We start from the raw sequence: 25239 nt of genomic DNA, 5'->3' as shown, positions 1-25239 counted from the left end.
CTTTTTGATAATATATTTAATCCTTTTTTTTCTCACATAATATCACATGCAGTCCATTTGCTTCGTGCTAAACAAAACATAACGCATACATGACATATATTGCTTTTAGATATAATAAAGATCTATTACTGCTTGCTATATCCCTCATCAATCTTTGATCTTAGCATTCATGCCTCATAAAAATGGCTTTCACACGTACCGTTGAGCTAGTTGCTATATATATATATATATATATATATATAGAGAGAGAGAGAGAGAGAGAGAGAGAGAGAGAGAGAGGTGGCGGGGTTCTTATTGGAGCTAATGCCCGTTACTATCTATGCCTCTCTCTCTAAGTATTTTTGTAGAGGGGTTTGTTCCGAACTTTTCACATGAAGCTAGAAAAGGAAACCATTGCTTTTCTTATGAAAATAAAAAGTCAGTTAATGTCTAAACTTTGATAAAATCCATAGCATACTTTATCATAGCTATCCCTCTCATGAGAGGGTCAACATAATGTGATCCGCTAAGTTGGAGTGGTTGTTTTTGAACTTGATTTGACGGAGTAGCTGGAAGATTTGGAATAAGCGGCTCTTGCTTGCTCCTCAAGGAGAACCGGGAAGGCCACTTGTCATGGAAGAGCATCGCCTTAGTCGGCATGCATGGAATTTAAAAATCTCTAGATTGTTTGGTTGACCTACCTAAACCTTTTCTAGAAACATCTAGAGGCGTCAACCGGTTTTCTGATTCTTTCTAGGCATTTGGTTGTTTTTGAACTTGATTTGACGGAGTAGCTGGAAGATTTGGAATAAGCGGCTCTTGCTTGCTCCTCAAGGAGAACCGGGAAGGCCACTTGTCATGGAAGAGCATCGCCTTAGTCGGCATGCATGGAATTTAAAAATCTCTAGATTGTTTGGTTGACCTACCTAAACCTTTTCTAGAAACATCTAGAGTAATCTTAGGCCTCCAACAAGGTAAAAACAATCTCAATTTTTTTGGGTCAATGTTAGAAGGGTTGTGGTTGCAAGAATTCAACTTTTTTTTTTTCCGTACGAATCCACTGTTGGATCACCCACCACTCGCTTTTGGATCTATGCAAATGGATGAATGATAGAGTTTGAAGTACTTTGAGATTTATATTGTGGGTGATCCAGTAGTGGACTAGTGGGAAGGAAGGTGAATGCCTTCGAGGGATGCTGTGACTAATGATGGATATAAGACTCAAGCCAATGACCAAATAGGACCCAGAACATAGAACCATAATCAGTTGATCAGCGTGAGATTCATCTGATGGATGGCAGGTGATTCCATTGGAAAGGATCGGTGAAAGGAGTTGAAATAATCTAGAGAGCACAGAGACCTGACCAACACTATCCAAAACTTCAACCCTTGATTGCACGAGACTAAATAAGAATTGGAATTTGTCTCACCAGATCTACAGTTCCCATCCTCAGTCAATGGATTCATTTGCATGAGTGGCAGGAGATCAAATTATAGATGGTTAGACATTAACAAGAATGGGATCATGTTGGGGCCATAGATTTAGGAGACGGTTGATGTAGATTACCATTCCTTTTTCTGTTTTTCATCTACTTCAAATTCTGAACCTAGCTTATGCTATACTCATGGGAAGTTGATAAACACATCAGCCACTCCTGACATGCATCCATTACTTGAGTTCATCTGATATTTTTCAGTTCGAATAAGATAAAATAATGTCCACAGAAGGTTTCACCATTCATTCAATCACCTACGTTGACTAGGGGGTCTCAACTAAATAAACCGGTCGAGCAAGCAACTATGAACTGGAAATTTCCACTCATGCTTGTTACAATGGGACAATCTCATTCTTTGTTTAGTCAAGAGAAAAATCGAAAAAAAATAACATCAATTTAGAGGACCTAAAGAATCCACTCCATGAACTCGTGATTGATCAATTAGAGCAAGGACTCGAATAAATCCCACCACCTGTCTATCACCCACCATTGGTTAGTGAGACCCATTCCATCAAATGATCAAATATTGCATAATTCAAACTCCATGGAACGGGAAGAGAAGATCAAGACACCAGTCCAACCATGGTTCTAAATCTCTGAAACAAGCTATTCACCACACAGACCAGGATCACTTCTCTGCATTCATTTCTGCTATCAGATTTCATGGAGGCTTCTTAGGAGGATTTCTCTTTAAAAAGAATATGATAGGGCTTGCTTAATTCTAATGCCAATGACTTGAAATGTTCTGAAGTGAGGTCTGGAATGCCATCAACGATACGCTCCTCGAACAGTATACGGGCAACGCATGAAGCTGGTTCATCTCCTTTTTTTTCGGGACTAAAAGTGGGTCAGACCAACAAGATGTCACCAAAGCGAGCTACAAATCTATTATGGCAGCAGACTAGTTTAGGTAGTCCATGCAAAAGAATTAAAATAAAATAAAACAAAATAAAAAATAAATAAATAAATATTTTTTACTAACTATGAGTGCACTACAAATCATCTCTCAGAAAATATGGAGACTATACACATGGTAGACATCTAGGGAACACCTTTTCATACATCTAGGAAACACCTTTCCCGGTCTATCCAAAATCTATGCTCATCATTTCGTTTCTCCTCCAATAACACATTGAGAGGCCAATAGCTGTTAGCTCAGCTAGTTATCACCCCTCTCTTAATGAGGACTTTTCCATGGTGAAGATTCATGGTTTGAACCCCGGTGGTGGTTTAAATAATGGCTCGTTTGGTTCACGGAAAAAAAAGAGGAGAAAGTGTGGCCAATGAGAAAGTAATGAGATGCCTCTTATTTGGTTGGAGTTTTCAAAAGAGAGAGATGGGGAAGTTGTATTCCCATGGGAATATGATTCCCACATTTTGGGCTCGTTTGGTTCGCGGGAAGTATTTTCCCTCCTAGGAATATGATTCCCAGGAATCATATTCCTAGGAAGAGGATACCTAGGAAAGTATTTTTGGCATGTTTGGTTAACCATGGGAAAGTGATAAATTTCCAAAGTGCTCATGTTTGGTTGACCATCCACTTTCCTAGGAAAGTTATGTATAATTCCTATTATGCCCTTAATAAAAATTAGTTCTTTAATGCCTCTTTAATGCTTCTTTAATGTTGAAGGGTCTTTTTGGAAAAAAATAAAAAAGGAGTGATTCCCACCTCATGGGAAAGTAACTTTCCCATGTTTCTCATGGGAAAGACTTTCCCATGAAATATGGGAATCATATTCCCATGGGAATACAACTTTCCCATCTCTCTCCTTTGAAAACTCCAACCAAACAAGAAGCATTTCATTACTTTCCCGTTGACCATACTTTCCCCCCTCCTTTTCCTGCGAACCAAACGAGCCCTTTATGGAAAAGTTACTTTCTCATGAGACGGAAATCACTCCATTTTTATTTTTTTTCCAAAAAGGCCCTTCAACATTAAAGAGACATTAAAGACCTAATTTTTATTAAGGGTATAATAGGAATTATACATAACTTTTTCAGAAAAATGGTTGGTCAACCAAACATAGGCACTCTGGAAATCTGTCACTTTTTCATGTTTAACCAAACATGCCAAAAATACATTCCCAGGCATTCTCTTCTTAGGAATCTTCTTTCCAGAAATCATATTCCTAAGAAGGAAAATGCTTCCTGCGAACCAAATGAGCCCTAAAAGTATGTCTAAAAAACATGTTCACTGTAAGTGGGTACAATAGATGAATAAAAACACATGAAGGAGAGGGATGAATCTCCTCCTATGGTCCAAAACCACAGAAACTCAAGAGCATTTAAAAGGACTTGACTTGCGATACTAAAGTTAGGATTCAAAGATCTAATATCATAATACTCCTAGGAGGGCAAAATATATATTGCACTTCACAATTTTCATATCCTTGTGAAGGCAATTGCACCTCTACATTTCCTAAGGATGAAATGAAAACCCAAATCTTTTTGAAGTTGAAATTCCATGGAGCTGAGAATTTAAAAATCATAAGCAAACCATATGATTTTGAACAATAATTCACTTATATCATCACTTCTTGTTTAGCTTTGATTAACTTTTCCCCCCGAAAAAAAAACTCATTGAGGATTTATAACAACAGGCAAACAAACAGCTTTCACCACTAGATCTATTTGCATCACCTCTCAAGCTTTGTAAAATCAATTCTGCTAAAATATGAGCAGGATATAGTAGAGAATCATATGCAACACATTTTTTTGCTCAAAGCTTATATATACAATGAAGGAAACTAGAATATTAAAGAGAGAATGGTTCATGCCTTTGTACCAAGTGAACAAGTTTCATACATAAAATGACGCCACAGAGTTGAGGAGGAAAAAAAACACATACCCAGCCTCTAGAATGCAGTTAAGAAAAAGGTGGGTGGATCTCCATGGGCCAAGATATTCAAAACAGATATCTTATAATGCCCATTTACATAAGAGATACAACTAATCTACACCAAGGTTTTAAATCTAGGTAAATGGGAGGCATCTCGGGGTCGGAACTCCAAAACTCATAAATATGGGAGAAAAGAAAAGAAAGATGAAAAAAAGAAAGAAACAAAGGAAAACAAAGGAAAGAAAGATGAGGAAAAGGAAAAGGTGAAAGAAAAGAAGAAGAAAAATGAATGAAAGAAAGGAAGACGAAAAAGAAAGAAAGAAAAGAGAAAGAAGAAGAAAAAGGAAAAAAGAAATGAAGAAAAGGGTAAAAATAGAAAGAAGGTAGAATAAAAAGAAAGAAAAAAAAAGAAGGAAAGAAAGAAAAAAAAGAAGAAAGGAAAAGGGAAAAAGAAGGGGAGAGTGATAGAGCATATCTAATGGCATTTATGACTGAGACCGCTTCCAGGATAGGGTGGGACAGCACACCATCATCCCACAGGATTTAAAATCTTGATCTGAACATAATATAGGGAATGTTGAGACTACTCAATTAACTAAAACCATGTCAAGCAAAGTAACTCCTCTCCATTTTTTCAAATGGACTCCTCCAAAACCCGCATCGAACCATGCGCAACAACATAATGCAAAATCCCACTGCTCCAGCTTGCAATGGCGATGAAGCAACATCGAACTCATTTTCCAAGGAAGCAAACTATGCTATTTCTCTGCAGAACTTTGTTGGACGAATTGCCAACAAAATTAATGCACAAACCTATTGCTCTAGGCTGATATGGTGGCATGAGTTTAGCAAGCTACAGCTATAGACTACTCTGCTGTTCTATCCTTGCTGGAAACCAAGACCATGAGCACTCATCTCATTGTGCTGACCCTGTGCTAACCCCCCCATGTCAAAATCCATTAATACAGAACTCTTTGCTCCAAATTGCAACAATATTGGAGGCACCGGGTTTAGTTGTTTGAGAAGCAGACTGCACCACCAGTCTCCTTACTCTGAAAGCGAAAGTCAATCATGTACATGAGGCTCCCCCAGCTGCTCATCTAAAATATCTTCGTTGCCTTTGGCATGTGCTACAGTACAATCCTTTGTTTGTTGATTGCTTTCATCGATGCCCATAGCAGAATGGTTGCAGCCCTTGTGATCACTGTTTACCATGGACCAATCAATATTCCCAGAAAGCATCAGCTTCATAGTCTTGCAGGGCGATGCATAAAAAGTAAACTGATCCTCCTCAGATTCTACATTAATGCCTTCATGACCATCAAATTCATTCAGCCCAACAAACTTTTCAATTGGAACTCCTTGCACGACCAAATCATGCAAACTGACAGCTTCAACCTCTGGCAGAGGTTGGCGCAAAATCTCCTGACCACTAGCATGTTTTGGCACATCAATTTTTAACTGAGGTGGTCTTCTTTTCTTGGATATGTTGCTTGGATGCTGGTCAGAAGAAGCTTTGTTTAATTTGCTCAACCTTGAAGATGAGGCAGCAGTCTTCCGAACATCATTATCAGAACCTCTGGTTTTACGTTCTGCAACAGCTGACTTTGGTGTTGGACTGAATGTAATCCTTCTTCTACATCCTTGGCTGACTTGTCTGTCTGCTGGGATGTTCTTTTGATGGAGTTTCAACCTGATTGTTTTTGAGTTATGCGGACCTGAAATACAATCAATTCCTCCATCCTTAGGAGGTGACAAACATAGGAAGTTCTTGAATTCAGGGCAGCTATAGGAGCTATGTTCAAATGGCCAAAAGAGAGGTTCATCAGAATCAGATTCTTCTACTGCATTCTTAACTTCATCTGCATGGACAATAGAAGACCTTGGAGTACAGCTGGAAGGACTGAGTTGGAAATTCAGTTTGGCACTAAAGGGAGGACTGGGAAAATCAGAATCAAAGATGTCGAACACTTGCTCTTTATCTTGTATTAACTCGGTATCCTCCCCTTCAAGATCCAATGAAGATACCCATATGTCTGTTCTATCAAAATCTCGAAATGGTGTATCATCACAGGGATTGAAGGATGTACCAGGACAATAAGCAACCGGCGAATTCTCACCGACAAATATCTCATATGAAGAATCACCACTCTCTGGATGCCCAATGTGAGAATCTTTTACCTCATTTCTGACAGTTTCATGTAACTGCAAAACGAGTTCCTCCTTCAGACCTTTCCCCTCAGTATCTTCACATAGTCCGTTAAGAACTAAGGGTGAGACGCCTGTAGAACTCATTCTAGACCCATCAGAGACAAGAAAACCTTTTCCCTTATTTGAGAGAACTTCAGAGCTTTGAGATAATGACAATGATGAAGAGAACGGATCATGGAGAGACAGATCCCAGCAATCAAACTCCCAAATATCTTGCGAGTCATCAGAACTAAACAATGATGAAGACTTACTATCTGAAGACAACCACACATACTCGCTTTCATCTGACAATCCTTCAGTATAATCCACCTGCTTCTCAATATCAAAATCTTTGGTTTCCGAATCTGCAAGAACAACATCAGGTGTCTCTGTATGATTTTGATCAAGGCCTGCCTCATGATCTCTCAAACCATATTTGGACCAACTATGGGTGCTAGCATTCTTGGAGACTGACTGAATTGTAGGTAAGAAATCCCTTGTCTGCTGAGAAGATTCAATACTACCAATAAAGCCCATTTTTTCTGGCATTAAATCGTAAAGCTATCTGCATATTGACAGATTCAATTATATAAGAAAGGGAAAGGTTCAAATTGGATATCAAATTGAAGAGTCCTGCAAAGATATTAGACCATGGCAAATCCCAGGTAACTAAAATAATCCAAGTCAAACACTATATGGAGAACAGGACAAGGAATTACAAGTCACTTTTAAAGTTCAATATGCAAATAAATTAACTAGGCTGCATGAAATGACATACACATAGAACTTCCCGCTATTCTCAAAAAAACATAAAACTTCATGCACAGCAGCTAGTAAAAGCAAAACTGAATAAAGGAAATTTTAATATTGGAAGCTTAGTAAACTACCCAAATATACACCAGCTGACAAATTAGCATAATAAATATCAAAGAAAATGCAACCAAAGGAAATTCGTACGCATTAATACAGAATTCCAGAACTTCCAATAATCACAACAGAACTGACTGGTAAGTTTAACATCTCAGAATCTCAGGTTGGTCAGATGCAAACCAATATCTAGCCATGTTAAAACACAAGCAAATTCAAGTAACTTCATACTAATGCAAATCTGTGTTTCTTAACCTTCTATTTCAAAAGTGAATCACTAAATATAGTTAACTTGCATCCATTAGATACTTTCGGGAATTCATAAAACTCTACATACGGACCAGTATGCCTATTAGAGTAAAATATCCTAACTCGTTGATGGTAATCCCTGAAATGCCCCGAGCTACTCCAGAACATTTGTTCCCATCAGAGGCCTCATCCTCAACCAGTGCCCCAAAACAGTTCAAAGTGCAATACCAAGTCAATTGTTTTAAATCATGACATTCAAACTATATCAGGCATCAGATAGAAACAAGATGCTTGGGTGAGTCAACGACAGTGAAAGTCTCAACAATTATGTTTGTGGAATTCAGAGACCCAACAGATGCAACAAGGAAATGGTAAACACAAGAGTCCGATACAATAACAAATAAATGACTTGAAAAGGACTTAGTTCATTCACTAGATAGAAGCCAGCCAATCTTGCAAGCAATTTTCAGACTTCCATATAAAAGCAGGGTTAGATATAAAGATACATGTTAAATGTATTCATCATTACAATAGCCACTACTGCATGAGTGCTTCTGTAATAAAAACAAGGAACAAATGAAGGCTTCAAAATTTCTCATCATGAGTGTATGAACAAAATGAATGGGAGTTTTACCATAGGATTTATAGTGCATTCAATTTCAACTTACCAACCTAAAAGGAAATCCTTCAAAATTATTATCTTAACTGCTTTAAACTCAAAAGCTGCAGAAGAATTCCAAACTATAATATGAACAGTGCCTTGGGTGCCCCTTAGTATACATGAAATGTGTATAGCACAACCCCCCTGCTGTCTTGGAAACTTGATATTCAACTAAACCCTTATGTATTGCGCTAATTTCTGCCAGTGACACCAATCCCCCATGCGACATGGATAGATGAAATTTTCCAGTGTACAATACCAGCTCCCCGTAGCATTATTCCAACACAACGGAGCAGTGATGGTATCCCCTAACAAGATTTAACAATTTTTTTTAAAGAAAGTGGAAAAACAACTGATATATGACATATCAAAAGAAAAAAGGAATGCATTTGTGATATGCTTTCATGATATTCCTAATAATGTTTGCTAAATTTTGAGGATATCAGTTGGAAACATAAGGGGAGAGGGATCGACTCGCTTTCTTACCAAAATCAAAAAATAAAACTGAGAAAAAACACAAGCCCATCCAACTATAGGCTGAGCTAACAAATATGTTGACATGAGGGCACTACACCACATATGTTCTAAAAAAACACCTAATCAAGACACTCTTGTAGCCATCCTAAATTGATGATTAACAATATCATCAGTGGAGTGATCAGGTGTGCATCCAGCACTCTATGAAACTGGCACACGGTTTCAGTAATAGCTGGCGATTTCAGCGTCACATTTATCACAGGATGCAACAACAAAATCAATATTTTTCTTGTTAAATAGAAACTGAATCATTTATGGCAGCCAAAAGAAAAGAAAGAGAAACCACACATTCAAAATTTTTGGTAGAGATTAGCGAGAAGAAAAAATAGAGAAACATAAGAACAAAATCTAATTTTCCTGAGAGAGAGAGAGGACAAAATCGTATACGTAAACCGAATATAAAAAATATATTAATCGGAGCATCTACAGAAACCTTATTCTCTCTTAAAATAATGCGAACCTCATAAAAATCTCGACTTTCTATCGGTCTAACATTAAAGCAAACGAAAAAAAAAGAGAGTTCCATTGGGCGATTATAAATCTTCAGATGGGATTAAAACCAAAACCGAAAAGCTAAAGATCAACCTTTTATTCTGAAAACAAAAGACCACCAACCTTTGATCCTTCCAACAAAAAATAATCCCGATCCAAGAAGAAAACATTAAAATAAGAAAAAAAAGTCGATTCTAAAAGCTAAAAAAGATCGGAAAAAATACCTGAAGGGAAGAATCTTCAAGAAGCGACTTACTCCGATCGCCGTAAAAAAAAAAAGGGAGAGATTATTTAGCGCCGTTTACAGGCCGAAGAAGGTTTTATAAGTCTCAGTTCGAGAGCGAGCAGGACGCATTTTTTCCCGCGGCCGACTCGGCCTCTTGTCGTAACGCAACCTAAATGTCCTACTTACCTTAAACACCCTTGCCTTAATAGTCGGAGTGCAAGCTATTGCGTCCCTATCTCTAGGATCCGACGGCTGCGATTGTGACAAGGGTAGAGGTATTTTGGTCACTTTGCGTCAGAGACACTAAATAGGGGTGAGTTGGTAAAAGTATCAAGATAGAGCGTGAGCGTTCGGAGTGGGAACCTATTTATGACCGTTTGATCTTGATTCTGACTGCTATCTGGAGATGATGAGAAACGGAAAACCTAACGCCGTTTAGTTTTATTTGTTGGAGGATTAGAACTGGGCTGGGATTCGGAGCTACTAACGAACGTGCCCTTAAAGGTTATTCGTTATCCGATCGAGTGGGGATTTTGCCAGCAAACTTTTCCTTTTCTGACTTGCAATTCTTTGTCCTCCTCGGAGACCGAGAAAATAATAAATAATAATAATAATAATAATAATAATAAAAGAAGAATTGACCTATCTTAGCCCGAAACCGCTGGATCACCCACTGCACAGATATCAAAGCAAAAAATTGATGATCGAACGGTGACTCCAATGAAAGAAGATGAATATTTTTTTTTATTAAGATAGATAATTTATATAATATGTATACGAATACATCCAATAAAATCAAAAACAGAATATGTGAAACTTCCGACACAGCGCTTCATTTTCAGCTCAAAAGGCGCTATCAGCGTAGTTAGTCACATAGGCGGCTACCTAATCCACAGTCCTCTAAATTCATGCTTACTCTGGACGATCCCTCCATCTTTTATCATCGTCAAGATATCTCGGAGTAATGGATAGCCATAGGCTCCTGATCTAGCTGTCATGTCCCATCCAAGTGACATGTTATGTGTCCCGCGGTACAGTGTATCAAAATTTATTGATAAGTTCTTGATTGAGATTTGTTGATAGATATGTCATCAGATGGATGTCGGTGGTGGAAAAAAAAAATGGAGCAAATCAAATAGTACAAACTGGTCGGGTGGTACGTGACCGAATAACTCAGGCCAGCCAATTAAAGTACGGTTCGAGTCCAAGGTCAAGTCACAAGGCCCATAAAGATCTAGCCTACTTGGACTTTCAGTTTTGACATCTACGGTTGTAAGACATCTAAAATGTAATCTCTTATTATTAAAGCTAATTAAATACACAATAGGATATTAAACATATATTAAGAATGTATATATTTCTATGTAAACTGTAGTATAAATAAGTTTATTAACTCATGCAGCATCAGAATCATGAAATACTGCTCATTCAATTTGAGTAATGGATGAGAGGTTACAGACATGAAACCGGTGAATCAAAAATAGAAATGCTAACATGGTTAATCTATGGGGGCAAGAATGGCTAAGTTGCATATAAGTATGTTTAGGATGAAAAATTAAGGGGAAAAAGGAAACTTATCTGAAATGAAAGTTTGCTTAGGTACGATGAGAGTTCATAATTCAAATTTAGGCATGAAGGTCACTCTACTTATAACATAAAACTAGATACGTAGCAAACCGTTTAGTTCATGTAGGAGGAAGCATGCAATTAACATGTTTTTCAGTTGGAAGATTAAAATTAAATAATGAAGGGCAAGCTCTCATTAGCACATAGTTTTCTAAACATACCTTCATCTCGATTTTTAGCTAGATTTTTTCATGTCATAGCTCTAGAAAAAAATCGGCATGCGAGAAAATGAATATTCTCGAAATATAAGATTTAGTATATAAAGGTTCTTTTTTCTTATAAGGGAGATTGATCATGGAAAACATTGATCCTTTAGTTATGAAATTATCTTTAGAACAAAAATTAAGTCGAATGAAAAACATGCTTTTAAGTTTTAACAAACCATATAGTTGAACTTTGTTTGGAATTGGTTTTCATCGCCATTTGGCTTTTTAATAGATTGTGATTGACTTGTGAACAAATTCTCTCTTGCAATAAAAATTTTCAAATAATAAATTTTGTATTAAGAATATGAAATAGATTAGCCTTTAATTTTAATTTTTAAAATGTAAAAGTTTAAGATATTATAACAAAGAGTTTATGAATTATTGATTGAACATGATTGTTTTTAACTTCTTGCATCCTAATCTTTCCACTTACTCAAACTTATGCCTCTCCTTACTTGGATATAATTTAGGTTTCTTTGAGTTGAGGCCAAACAAATTTGACTTGATTTACAAAACACCCAATCCAAACTTAACATGACCTCTAAAATTAATTACCTAACCAAACTCGTATTTGAGTCCAAAAGTTTTGTATCCAAACAAGTTTTGCCTAGTCAATTTATCTTGGTCCAAGCAAGATATAGGTTAGGAAAGGAGTGAGCACGTAACACAAAGAGTATTTCGATCAAGTTGAGTTGAAAAATCTAAAAAATATAAGCCATATATAAATTTTAGTTGTCAGCAGCCCAAAAAGTTTGAGTCAAATCTAGAAATTCGAAAGTAAGATTGGCTTGAGTTAGCGCTAACAAGCTCTAATCCAACTAATAAAATTACCAGAAATTGACTTAACTTGGTAGATCGACTTAAATTAGGTCAAGTTATATTGATTCAAGTGAGACTAATCTAAATCTTATACATACATATAGATAGATAGATAGCGACAAGAGAGAGACAGAGAAAGAGATTTATTTGTTAAAATAAATTATATAGATTACTGAGATTGGCTTGAGTTAGGACTAACAAGCTCTAATCCAACTAATAAAATTATCGGAATTTGACCTCACTTGGTAGATCGACTTAAATTAGGTCAAGTTATATTGATTCAAGTGAGGCTAATCTAAATCTTATACATACATATAGATAGATAGATAGCGACAAGAGAGAGAAAATAAGATTTTATTTGTTAAAATAAATTATATAGATTAGTTTCGGTCGGATTATATTAGAAGCTTTAGAAATGCAACTGAATTAGGTTGGTTAAAACTTAGAAGCTCTAAAAATTTAGATTAGGTACATGCCCAATCAATTATGATTAACTGGAGAGTGCAAATTAGGAAAACCTAAGCACATCCACTCTCTTAATAACTCCATCTCTCCCTCTTCCCCTTTTTTTCTCTCATTTTTTAACTCATCATGTACATGGCAAATGTGTTTTCTTTTCCTTAATAAAATAAGAATTGAGAAAGTGCAGCAGAAAAAATCATGGTGAATTTATCATTTTTTCTCAATGAGACGACCATGGCACGAAAGAAAAAACTATTTTTCCCGACTTTTGTCTGCCGACGCTAAGTAGAAGCGTCGGTAATTTTTGCTAAGCGCCAAAATTTGCCGACGCTTTTAAAGAGCGTTAGTAGGTCTGGCTTCCAGCGACGCTTATAAGCGTCGCTAAAGGTTCCGCCGACGGCTTATAAGCGTCGTCGCAAGCCGTAGCTTAGGCCGACGCTTTTAAGCGTCGGCGGAAGCAAAAAATCCCCAATCGAAGCCATCTCCCTTTTTTTTTCCCTCCCAACGACGCTTTAGAGGCCATTATCCCCCCTCCCCTCTCCTCGTTGCAAATTCCTCCCGATTCCTAACCGATCCAGCCGCCCCCCTCCCCTTCTCTCTCCACCGCTCGCCCCCTCACCCCTCCCGATCCCTTAAACCCCCTCCCGATTCTCGATCAGATCCCTTCCAAGAAGCGAGAGAGAGAGAGAGAGAACGGCCATGCTTCATAGACAGTTCGATGTAGCTTCTTCCCTCTTCTCCGGCGTCGGCTTCATGCCTTCTCAGGCCATCCAGGCCCCCGATTCTTCCTCCTTCTCCCCCGCCAAGGTACCCATCGCCCCTCTCTCTCTCTGTAGAGATCGCGATCTCGATCCGCGCCCTCCGGTCCTGGCAGTCCCGCCCGGAGCCGGAGTCCGGCTCCCCGGATTGGATCTGCGTCGGCCTCGCCCGGATCAAGCTCCTCCACGCCTCCCTCGACGACCTCCACTAGCTCCCATAGGCCCAGGACACCCTCCGCCGCCGCTCCTCCACCCCCTGGACCAACCGCCTCCTCGACGACTTCCTCCGCTTCGCCGACGCCTACGGCTCCTTCCAATCCGTCCTCATCTCCCTCAAAGAAACCCAGTCCGAGCTCCAGACCGCCATCCGGTGGTGCGATGAGGCCCGGGTCGCGTCCTCCGTCCGGTCACAGAAAAGAATCCAGAAAGATCTCGCCAAGCTTGCCGTTTCCATTCGAGAAGCATCCAAATCGCCCGCCCCCACGCTGGCGGCGGATGCGGCGGAGGCGGAGATAGCGGGGATCATGAGGAGGCGACGGTGGCCACGGCGATAGCTTCGGCGGCGGTTTTCCAGATCCCCCCTCAGGTTGCAGTAAAAAGATATATTTTTATATATTTTTTTCTTTAAAAAAATTTTATGATGACGCTTTAAAGCGTCGCTAATTTAACTGCTAGACGTAAAAATAACCTTTAGCGACGCTTTTCAAACGCGTCAGCAATTTTTTTTTCACCCCGACATAGCGGACGCTTTGGTGACGCTTTGAAAAGCGTCGGAAAGAAAATTACCGACTCTTATAAGCATCGGTAAAAGCTTCAAAAAGCGTCGCCAAAGCCTCTTTTTCTTGTAGTGTGGGCTTATCTCTATAAGGGCTCGTTTGGTTCGCGGAAAATATTTTTCCTCCTAGAAATATGATTCCTTGGAAGTAGATTCTTGAAAAAAGATGCCTGAACAAGTACTTTTGGTATATTTAGTTGATAATAGGAAAGTTACAGATTTTCAGAGTGCTTATGTTTAGTTGACCATCCACTTTTCTGAAAAAGTTATGTATAATTTCTATTATATTCTTAATAAAAATTAGGTCTTTAATGCCTTTTTAATGCTGAAGGACTTTTTTGGAAAATAATAAAAATGGAGTGATTTTTGACTCACGAAAAAATAACTTTTTCTCATAAAATATGGAAATTATATTTTTATAGAAATACAACTTTTTCTTCTCTTTCCTTTGAAAATTTCAACCAAACAAGTGGATCTCACTTTTTCTTCTTCTTTTTTTTGTGTGGTAAAAACGGTAATTCATATAGCTCTAATATGAGTACATCCTGTTAAGTCAGAAGAAATTAAAAAGTATAATGGGGGCGGGAGCTTTACTGTAGGTGTTCACAAGAACTCCCCAGAATGACGTGCAACAAAAGAGGCGACCTATTCTGCTGCCCTGTTCAGCTTCCGAAAAACATGAGCTACCTGGTGCACGCCCCACTCCACTACCAGTTTCCGTGTTTCACGAATAAGTGGGTGACCATCTCCATATCTATCCGCGCCCCGTATCCACTCGATCACCATAAATGAGTCCTCCTCAATGTACGCCCGCTCGGCACCGAGCACCCGCCTTGCATACGATATCCCCTTCTAGGCTGCTCGAAGCTCTGCCCCAACTACAGTAAGGCCTGGCGTGCGCCCCCTACTGCTACCAGCCTGCCACGGTGGTCCCTAATTACAAATCCAAAACCTCCGGACCTCCCGTCTGTCGACACGCTGCCGTCAAAGTTTTCACTTTCTCCCCTTCCTTTTATGCACGTTCTTAATTCCTCTTATGATATTCCCCTGATAACCTGGTTCCTTTCCCCATGAAAAACTTCTGATTCAATCTTATTTCTTGGTTGATTTTATCTTAGAACTGGATTTCTTGGAAACAAATGTTAGTGTCCCCATGAATCTTTACCAAGAAGAATTCTGAAGTTATTAATTTAAATTTCCCACAATCTCCTGGTTCTTTAAACACGTATCAATCTGTTCACTACAACAAAAAAGATTTTTGCCGACTTTGTATTGCCGACGCTAGTTAAAAGCGTCGGCGATTTTTTTTGTTGGGACAGTAACCACCGACGCTTCTGGGAAGCATCGGTAAAAAAGCTTCCAGCGACGCTTTTTTTAAGCGTCGGCGTCTGGGCGCATTACCGACGCTTATAAGCGTCGGAATATTTAAACACCGACGCTGTTATGCGTCGGCATAACGGAAGAACACGACGACGCTTATAAGCGTCGTCGGACTTCATTCCTCCCGCATACCCCCTCCCTCTAAAGCCCTAAATCCCCCGACCGACTCCCTCTCTTCTCAACCCTTTTCACCGATCTCATCCATTCTCCTCCGCCGAGCGCTCTCCGTCGTCGCGATGGGGGGAGTCGCTGCTGATGCGGGCGTTGAGCAAGCGGCGGACGTGGGTCTTCCTCTTCCTCGTCGTCTACTCCCTCCTCCTCTCCTCCTCCTGGAACCTCCTCCTCTCCATCCGCTCCTGGTACAACTCGGCGGCCGCCTCCGCCTCCTCCCGCGCCGCCGCCGGCTGGAAGGCCCTCTACGCCTCCGTGCTCTACGGAGGGGTCTTCGGCCTGCTCTCCATGGGGGCGGCGCTGGCCGTGGCGGTGCCGGCCACGTTGGTCACCTGGATCACGATCCTCGTGCTGCTCGCCTTCGCCGGGAAGCCCCGACGGGCGCTCGTCGCCGACGGCCGTCGGATCACCGCCGACATCACCGGTTTCGCGCTCAAGATCCTCCTCCGAGAGGGAAACCTCGTCGCCGTCGTCGGCGCCGTCCTCAGCTTCGTTGCCCTCCTCCTCCGACGGAGACGAGGCAGAGCTGAGGACCAAGGTTTTTGTTCTATCATTGCATCTCCAGAGTCTTTCAGAATATTTCGTCTAAATTATTACTTTTTTTTTCATAATCTATAAAATTTGGATTTATAGCTGTACCTTGTCTATTTTGTGTTAATGCTTTTTGGTGGATAGCTATATTCTTCCTTAATTCCTGAGATTTTCTTCATTTACTTCTTGCTGTTGTCACTAGAATCCGAGGATAAAGTATGGCCTTGGATGTCTCTCATCTAATTCTATGTAATTCTCTTTTTCTTGGAGTTAACCTTTTCTTTTGTTGCTTTTGATTGACCGAAATTGGTCCATTGCATTGTTATTGCTTGAAGGTCTTTCCTCTGCTCTTTTGGTGTGCTTTTGAGGTTTAATTGTTTTGGGTGGGAAAAATTGTGTTACAAGCTCATGATTAATAGATAACAAGATTGTTCTCTTGTATTTCCCTCCTTCCCACCATTTGTGTTACTCGATCTATTGTTCTGCTTCTTTATTTAGCTGACTGAGCTCTTTTTGCTTATTTTTCACTGAAATTATGCCTCCCGTTATTATCTTGTTTAAAGCATTACTGAATGTTTTGAACTCTGATTTGATAACTCACTGGTGATATGGAACATTGAATGGAGATTTGTAGGAGATTTTTGGCCCAACACATACTCGTATGTTGACAGGGCTTTACACATATGGTGTCTTTTTATCCTTATGTTTGCACCAATAATGTGGCTTACATTTTCTTCATGTGATCTAAGAACTAGATCAGTTTCATGAGTGAACAATGGCTAGGCCTTTGACTGACATGTGAGCCTTGCAGTCAAGTTTTAGGCATGTCATGTGGTTTTTTGTCTTTCTCAATGTTGGAGAAGAGAATGGCCAAACCAGCTACCGCACAAAGTGTTCTGAATTTTTACTTGTAGAATTTTAAGGCTCACCAAAATTGTCTGTAGTAGAGTTTCTGTCCAACATAATCTCTACCACGATTTAAGTAGAAATTTCTTTTTTACTCTCATAGTATTTCTTTTTTACTCTCATAGTATTTTTACTTGTAGAGTTGTCGGCCTGTTGCCTGTGTCTGCCATATGCTCATCTCATTCATGACTGTAGGTTAATGAGGAAGCAAGTGATAAAGTTTTGGAGGTGGAACAGAAATATAATGAGATTCGAAGACCTGTCTACATTAAACGGAATGAGATCATCCAATCCATTCCAGACTTTTGGTTAACTGCGGTTCGTAATCTCTCTTTTTTTAGTAATTATATATTTAAGCTACAACCTCTTTTTTGGAACATTCTCATCTAATAGTTTTTCTTTTTTGTATTTCTGTGTGTAATGCTTAACTCTTTAGTTCCTGAGTCATCCTGCTCTTAGCGATCTTCTGACAGAGGAAGACCAAAAGGTATGCATGCTGTTATTTTTGAAACATGCTGTGTTCAAACTAAGTGTGGTGGAAATTGTTACTCCATCTAGAATAAATATATTAACTATATCAATTAGAGATATCATTCTAGGACCTTTGTCAGCTTCTTCTGGATTTATCTGATGTCTGGTATTACTTGGAACCCATTATAGATTTCCAGGTGCTTGTGTTAATAAAGTTCCTTTGATGCAGATTTTCAAGTATTTGGTTTCATTGGACGTTGAAGATTGTCAAGATTTGAAGTCAGGCTACTCCATTATATTTGTGAGATGTTGTTTGTTTTTGACGAAATAGCCATTTTGTTGCTATGAATAAGTATATTCTTGTGATTTATTACCTTTAATCAATTGACTGGGTGTTTGTAATGTATAGAACTTCTCTCCTAACCCATATTTTGAAGACACAAAGCTTGTGAAGACTTATTCCTTCACTGAGGAAGGAGTGGCTAATATAACCGGTACGACTATCAAGTGGAAGGAGGGTATCGTAAGGTTATTATCTTATGCGGTAATCATTGATATTTTTCTGAGTCAGGTATTAGTTTTAATGTTTGTTTCTCATAATATCTTGTAGGAGATTGCCAATGGTAATGGTCATGAGAAGAAGGGAAGCAAGCGACCTTTTGCTGAGGAAAGGTTGGCTTTAGTACCATGTAATCTTGTTTTATAAGCAATTGCTGGATATTTAACTGATTTTGTCACGTTGAGTATCTGATAATTTATGATAATTCTGCTGTTGTTGCTTTCAGTATTAGGATTATTCATATTTATGTATATCATATGCATATTCTTTCCAAGTAGATCGCCGTTCACATTTCCCTCCTAGTTCTTCTTAGAAGACTAGGAATCTTATTTTTGCTATGGCTATGGCTATGGCATGCAAGCAGTCAAGGACTCCATAGTGCATATACAATGTGTAGGCTGCATATACAGACAATATGCAATTTGTATCAACATCCATGTAGTGCCCCAGCATGAAATCCATCAAAGGCCAGCCTTCTTAAGTCCTTCCTTCAACATGCATATAAATAAGTATCATATTTTTTTGAAGAGCTTAATAAATTTTGTATTCTTAACTTCTTAAGGTTTTTTTATTACAGGTTCCTGATACTTCATCTGCTCGTAGAAATGGTGACTCCATTGATCCCTGAAGCTTTTATTTTGGAGTTTTATATGCATTTTTTTATGCTTTTTGAAGTACATTGCAAATGTAAATTGACAGTATGAATGTAATTTGACAATATGAATGTAATTTGACAAAATGAATGTTTTGATAAATATGTTTGATTGTGCTATGACTATAATCTCGTTTAGTGTGAATGCCTTTGACTTTGTAAACAGAGTTTTAAAAAAAAAATTTAAATTTTTTTTAAAAAAAATTATACTCTAACGACGCTTTAAAGCGTCGTTAAAATCCCGGTGTTTTAACTATTACCGACGCTTTAAAGCGTCGGTAGGTTTGACTTTAACGACGCTTTAAAGCGTCGCTAGTTACCGACGCTAAAAAGCGTCGCTAAATTGCAATTAGCGACGCTTTTAAGCGTCGCTAAATTGTACGTTACCGACGCTAAAAAGCGTCGCTAATGACCGACGCTTTGAAAAGCGTCGGAAAATTATTTATCCACTGTAGCATAGGCGACGCTTTACCGACGCTTGGGATAGCGTCGGGATGGTTTTTACCGACGCTTAAAAGCGTCGCTAATGGCCAAAAAAAGCGTCGCTAATGCCCAATTTTCTTGTAGTGGTTGTTATGCGTTTTACTATGTTTATCTTGCTACCAGGTATGCGAGGAGATTGATGTTGGATGGAAATATCATTAACTTTGTTCACTAGAGATGGAAATATTAGATCCGGAACATATTGTTTCATGTCTGTTTCACTATGGTTGTTGGGCACCGATCTGTGTATTTAGACGCTGTTACATTGATTAATGCTAGTTATGAATGTTTGCTCTCTTTAACCTTCTTGTTGTTGTTGGCTGTGATGCCCTAATGACCCATTGAGAAGAGATGAGCCTGCATGTTATGTTACGTAGTTTCCATAGAACGCTTGATATTTATTCAGTTGTAATTCCATTTGTAATTATTTGGACCATATCTTTTTGAAGTCTACTACTTAATCTGGTGGTTTATTCTGTTCATGCTATTTACTTTACTACAAGTGTAGTGTTAGTGCTGATGTCTAAGATACAAGCATAACCCACAATTCTCCAGAAGCAAACACTTCATCTGATCTTTAGATATACTTTACTTACCTTGTAAATGTACATATTATATGTGATTGCTGATTCCTTCTTCTTCTTCCGCAAAGATTCCATAGAATTTTCATTTTAAATTTTTGTATGTGAAATTGTCATCAGTTTTAACTTGACTGTAATTTGGCTACTGAAACGTCGAGTGTGGCAGGTGTCAATGGCTTCTCAACTTCCTCTTGTTGTTCAGAATGAGAATGTACAGAATTATAGAGGTATACATTGTTCTTGATGTCTGCTAAACTGGTTTTTTGCTGAACATGTTCATTTTAGAGTTTTATCTTGGAAGACTGCAATGAACTGAAATAATTTGTTGTTTTTCCAGGAAAAGGTGTCGGTGGGATGAAGGCTGATCTTACTAAGGCTGCAAAAACTGCGCGTCAAGTCAGAAAAGCTTTGACGGATCTTTCAAATACCGGCACACCTCTGGTTGCTGGTGTATCAAAGAGCTCCACTTTGAAAGAGAAGTCTGGAATATGTGGCCGTCGGACCACCTTGAATGCCCTAAAGAGTACCATTTTGACTGATAAGGAGATAAAGAGATGCAATGAATGGGCTAAGGACGGAATTGAGCATGCTCATTTCACAGGGAAGGACTTACAGAAGCTCCAGAGAGTTATGGTGGAAGGATGTAAGATCCTTGTCTTTTGTTTTCTTTCAATCTGTTTCTCAAAATTTTGTTTCTATTTCTCACTGTTTCTAGGTTCCTATTTACTGTATCACTTGTTCATCCACTTATTAAAGTGATATTTTCACTATTTATTAATTTAGGCATAAAGAAGAAAGTTGAGAAAGTACTTTCTGAATTGCACAAGTCATCAAATGTTTCCTATGATTTTGAGTTGGCAATGAAGGTACGGGTTTGATTGGTAATCTTGTGTCTTAAATACCGTATAATTCTCATGTTCTATTTTCGTTCTCATATACGTAGCAGTAATTTTTAAGAAGTGGTCTGTGATAATGTACATGAATGGTTGGAACATGGCTGCAAGGTATTACAAGTAGCAAGCCTTATCCTGATTCCTGATTGTTAGGTGTCTGCTAAAGTCAGAACCATTAACACATTTTAACTCCTGATGTCTTTTGCACCTCAATAGTCAAGACCTTGTCTGAAGTGCAAGAATGACCTTTGGTACTTTATCAACAAGGCACTCTATGATTCCTTTCGCTTTCCTTCCTTCTTTTCTTTCTTTGTGCATGCAGGCAGGCAGTGGATTTGGTTATTTTAACAATTGTCTGTCATTTGGCTGAAAGAAAAGAAAATAGAGGACATACTCTTGGTTATCTGAAACACAATAAACTATAAGTAAGATTTAGTTTTCTAAATTGCTTCCAATGATTCTCAGACCCAAATGGAGAAGGTTGTAATTCTCCCTTTCTTATCACTTCTTAATTCTAGTGTTCATTACCTGACCATAGCATGCCCTGCTGGCCTGATCCATACACTTCGGGATAGGCTTTTATTTATCCTTCCTCACCACAACTAGGTAGCAAGGCCTTTCTTGAATGCGAACTTTGTCTTTAAACAACCAGTTCTATAAATGCAAGTTAATTAGGATATTTTTTTAAGAAAAGTAGTGAACTCATTACATACAAATATGGAATTGTTGCGTGTCAGCATAAAATCAATTACTGGCATTTAGCATTGTCCCCCCCCCCCCCCCCCCCTCTTTTTTTTGTTCATTGCCTTGCAGTGCCTCTCATTTTCATCAGCATATGGTGCATGTTAAGTACACCAATTGGACTATCTTTAGGTTGCATTTCAATTTCAATTTTAGGGTTGTTTAGAAAATGGATAGAGCATCTGAGGCAGCAATCATAGACTTTGTTACTGTAGCCAAAGAAAAGAAAATTAAAGCGTGTATGAGTTCTAGGGAGGGGGGGGGGGGGGGAGTATGCTGTGGAGTCATGTTGTAAGAGTTGATGAATGGTTGAATATACTTATTATATTTTGTGTGCATGTGCATGTACATCGGCAAACAGGGTTAGCTGAGTGGTTGTGCCCCTCTTCCATTAGGAGACTCTTTGATTCTTGGGATGTGTATTCCCAATTGTGGAACAAAAGTTAGGTAGTTACTCCATTCATCTGAATCATTGGTCGTGGCACTTCTATTGCCATTCTCAAAAAAGACAAAAAAGGGAGCAGAAGAATAAAAAATCTTGACCATGTTTGCGCATCATGGGCTATGGCCCTTGAAAGAATCAATGCAACATTTCAGTTTTCTCTTAGTAAGATGGTTTTCTTGCTTTCCTCACTTGTGTGACTTCTTATTTTTGCCACATCTTATCTAAACTTTTAAATCTGAGCCTTGCATATTGTGTTACTAAATGATTGCTCTTCTCAGCCTCATCTTGTATTCTCAATTCTTGTATTTCTTGCATATGTGCAATCATTGTTTTCAGTAATTGTTACAAAGAATATTTGTCGAAATCATGGTTAACCCCAAAATAACAAATATTGGAGTAAATATATCTATCTCTATATATAATGCTAACTCGAGAGGCAGCAACTCCACCGGAGTTCAACTCCACAATTAAGTTATTTACTAAACTGCCCTCACTCTCCCATTGCGGTAGCTCTAGAGCCCCAGTCATCCTTTCCATCGTGAAACTCTTTTCCACTCTATCATGTGCAGAGAATGTGCAAGAGACTAGTTCAAGTACCTGCAGAGTAGTTCTTTTATTTTCACATTCTTTTTTTTTTTCAAGATTTAGCCATGTATTTACAAAGAATTGCTGGAGTTTTAACTTTGCTTCTAGCTCAGGAAGTCAAGGATACTGAAGATATAGTGAAGATGCAGTTTAAGCCAGAGTTGCTTCCTCTCGTTAAAAAATACCATTTGGTCTCCTCTCTCTCTCTCTCTCTCTCTCTCTCTCTCTCTCTCTCTCTCTCTCTCTGTGGTACGCCTATGTATCATAGATTCTAATACAACATTTGTCTATGTGACACCATTTTGTTGTCTTGTAATGATGAGTTTTATGTTTTTCCTAATCTGTGTTAACTTTTTTTTTTCTGAGAAAGGCATCATGATGATCTTCTCATCAAACCTGAACTCAATCATCTTCCAATTATTGACCGTGAAGTAGTGTTCAAGCTCACAGCTGAGTGTATCATAGTTTCTAATACAGCATTTGTCTATGTGATACCATTTTGTTGTCTTGTAATGATGAGTTTTATGTTTTTCCTAATCTGTGTTATCTTTCTTTTTCTGAGAAAGGCATTGATGATCTTCTCATCAAACCCGAACTCAATCATCTTCCAAGTGTTGACCGTGAAGTAGTGTTCAAGCTCAGAGATGAACCATCACCTTAGTTGAATTCTCTTTCATCTGTCTTCAATACTTTAGAGCAGAGATCAGTTGTGTAGCATTAAAATCCTGTCAAGCTTGGGATACATTATGTTTTTTGTACACATAGATGTTCATATTGCTGTATAAAGTTGTTACTCTTACTTCTCTTTGAGATTGTGATGTTGCACTATATGTGTTGCTGGTTCACCATCCTTCTGGGAGTGCTGAGCTAAGGAAATCCCACGCAGCTCCAGCTTCCCTTCTTGATGAAAATCAGTACGTATAGGTTCATTAAATAGAACAATTTGTAAATGTAGAAGGAGAGGAGAGAGAGAGAGACGTAGACGGAGAGGAACGAGAGACGTAGGGAGAGAAGGATATATTCTTTTATTCACGCACAAATAGTGCCATAGCCCATCTTTTATAGTTGAGGGTGGCTATGTACGGCTATACAGCTCATATACATGTCATATACAACTAACTAATCCAACTTATATATAGCTAACATCTTCCCTCCAATTCAAGATGGTAGCAAAGATACCAACTTGAGTTTGTTAATTAAATTATGATGACATCTCGGTAGATGGGCCTTCGTAATAATGTCAGCAAGCTGATCCGCAGAAGCAACATGTATCAACTGAAGAGTGTCTTACTTGATATGATACCAAATAAAGTGACAATCTATCTTAATATGCTTCGTTCGCTGATAAAATGTATTATTATGAGCAATCTACATGACACTCATATTATCACAATGAAGAGGAACTGCTAGTCAAAGGAACACCGATGTCATGCAGTAGCCATTGAAGCCATAAGAGCTCAAATATAGTATTTGTCAGTGTACGGTACTCAACCTCTATAGTAGAGCGAGAGACAACTGTCTGCTTCTTGCTTTTCCAAAAGATAAGAGAAGAACCAAGCAAGAAACAATAGTGAGTGGTAGAGTGACGATCTGTAGGGTCGCCAGCCCAATTAGCATCGGAATAGGCCTGAATATCCAAAGTGGAGTAGGCTAAGAAATAACGCCCATAGAACAATGTACCCTTACGTAGGACTGCTGTATAGTGAGTAGAGCATGGTGCATGCATAAACTGACTAACCAAGATGACTGCATAAGAAATATCAGGACATATAATAGTTAGATAGATGAGATTACCAACCAACTGCCGATACAAAGTTGCATCTGTCAATGGTTCACCATTAGTAGGAAGAAACTTAACATTTCTTTTCAGAGGACTATTCATAGTCTTGCTATCTGTTAAACCAGTATGAGACAACAACTCGGAAGTATACTTACCTTGGAAAAGATAGTAGCTGTTTGAGCTGGATGTCACCTCAAGACTAAGAAGAAGTAGCTGAGGGATCCTAAATCTTTCATTCTACTGTCCAAGAAACTGCTGAAGTGCATGAATCCCTGAGACATCATCTCCAGTAATAACTATATCATCCACATATAGTAAGAGAAGAACAACATCAGCCTCAAATCGATGAAGAAATAATGCAGAATCATATGCACTAGTAGTGAAACCCTGCTGAGTCAGAATTGAGATGAACATGAAAAACCAAGCTTGAGGAGACTGCTTAAGGCTATAGAATGCCTTATGAAGACGACAGAACTTCCCACGCGGATGAGCAAAATCTGAAGGAGGCTGGAGATACACTTTCTCAGATAAATCACCATTGAGAAAAATATTTTTAACATCTATCTGATACATCTTCTATCGCTTAATAGCTGCAACTGCAAGTACAGAACGAAAAGTGGTAAGACGTGCTATAGAAGCAAAGATCTCCTCATGGTTAATACCATACTCCTGTGTGAATCCTCGAGCCACAAGACGAGCCTTGTAGCGTTCCACTGAACCGTCAGCACGAGTCTTGATCTTATATACCCACTTGCATTCTACTGCAGTCTTCTTAGAAGGCAAGTTAGTCAGATCCCATGTATGAGTATCATGAAGGGCTTGGAGTTCATCAGACATGGCCTTCCGCTAAAGAGAATTAGAATTGGCCTCGCGATAATT

The 25239-nt window shown here is 38.8% G+C and overlaps 3 protein-coding genes across 4 annotated transcripts; 2 read left to right on the top strand and 1 right to left on the bottom strand.

The window, feature by feature from the left end:
• Positions 1–4230: 4230 nt before the first annotated feature.
• On the bottom strand, positions 4231–9720 carry LOC103715916 (uncharacterized). 2 transcript variants are annotated; one of them, XM_089930197.1, is made up of 3 exons: positions 9535–9720; positions 8289–8589; positions 4231–7069 (listed from the first exon to the last, which is right to left on the bottom strand). In XM_089930197.1, exon 3 carries the CDS (start codon positions 7051–7053, stop codon positions 5380–5382), a length of 1674 nt encoding a protein of 557 aa, XP_089786323.1. In that variant the 5' UTR covers positions 7054–7069; positions 8289–8589; positions 9535–9720; the 3' UTR covers positions 4231–5379. The 2 variants fall into 2 exon arrangements, with proteins under 2 accessions (XP_089786323.1, XP_038989651.3); XM_039133723.3 differs by lacking the exon at positions 8289–8589.
• Positions 9721–15551: 5831 nt separating this feature from the next.
• Positions 15552–16431, top strand: LOC120106664 (uncharacterized). The gene is made up of 2 exons (XM_088720831.2): positions 15552–16271; positions 16409–16431. Exons 1-2 carry the CDS (start codon positions 15818–15820, stop codon positions 16429–16431), a joined length of 477 nt encoding a protein of 158 aa, XP_088576957.2. The 5' UTR covers positions 15552–15817.
• A 51-nt stretch (positions 16432–16482) lies between these two features.
• Positions 16483–18991, top strand: LOC148714115 (NAP1-related protein 2-like). Its single transcript, XM_088720830.2, has 7 exons — positions 16483–16494; positions 17366–17488; positions 17607–17657; positions 17871–17942; positions 18051–18164; positions 18252–18313; positions 18778–18991. The coding sequence occupies exons 1-7, from the start codon at positions 16483–16485 to the stop codon at positions 18902–18904; spliced, it is 561 nt and encodes a 186-aa protein (XP_088576956.2). The 3' UTR covers positions 18905–18991.
• Positions 18992–25239: the final 6248 nt, after the last annotated feature.

This window comes from Phoenix dactylifera, chromosome 4 (assembly GCF_051530095.1).
Source record: "Phoenix dactylifera cultivar Ajwa chromosome 4, Ajwa_hap1_PhDact_Kaust_v1.1, whole genome shotgun sequence".
Classification (NCBI taxonomy): Eukaryota; Viridiplantae; Streptophyta; class Magnoliopsida; order Arecales; family Arecaceae; genus Phoenix; species Phoenix dactylifera.
This window is presented reverse-complemented; position numbering and strand designations above follow the sequence as displayed.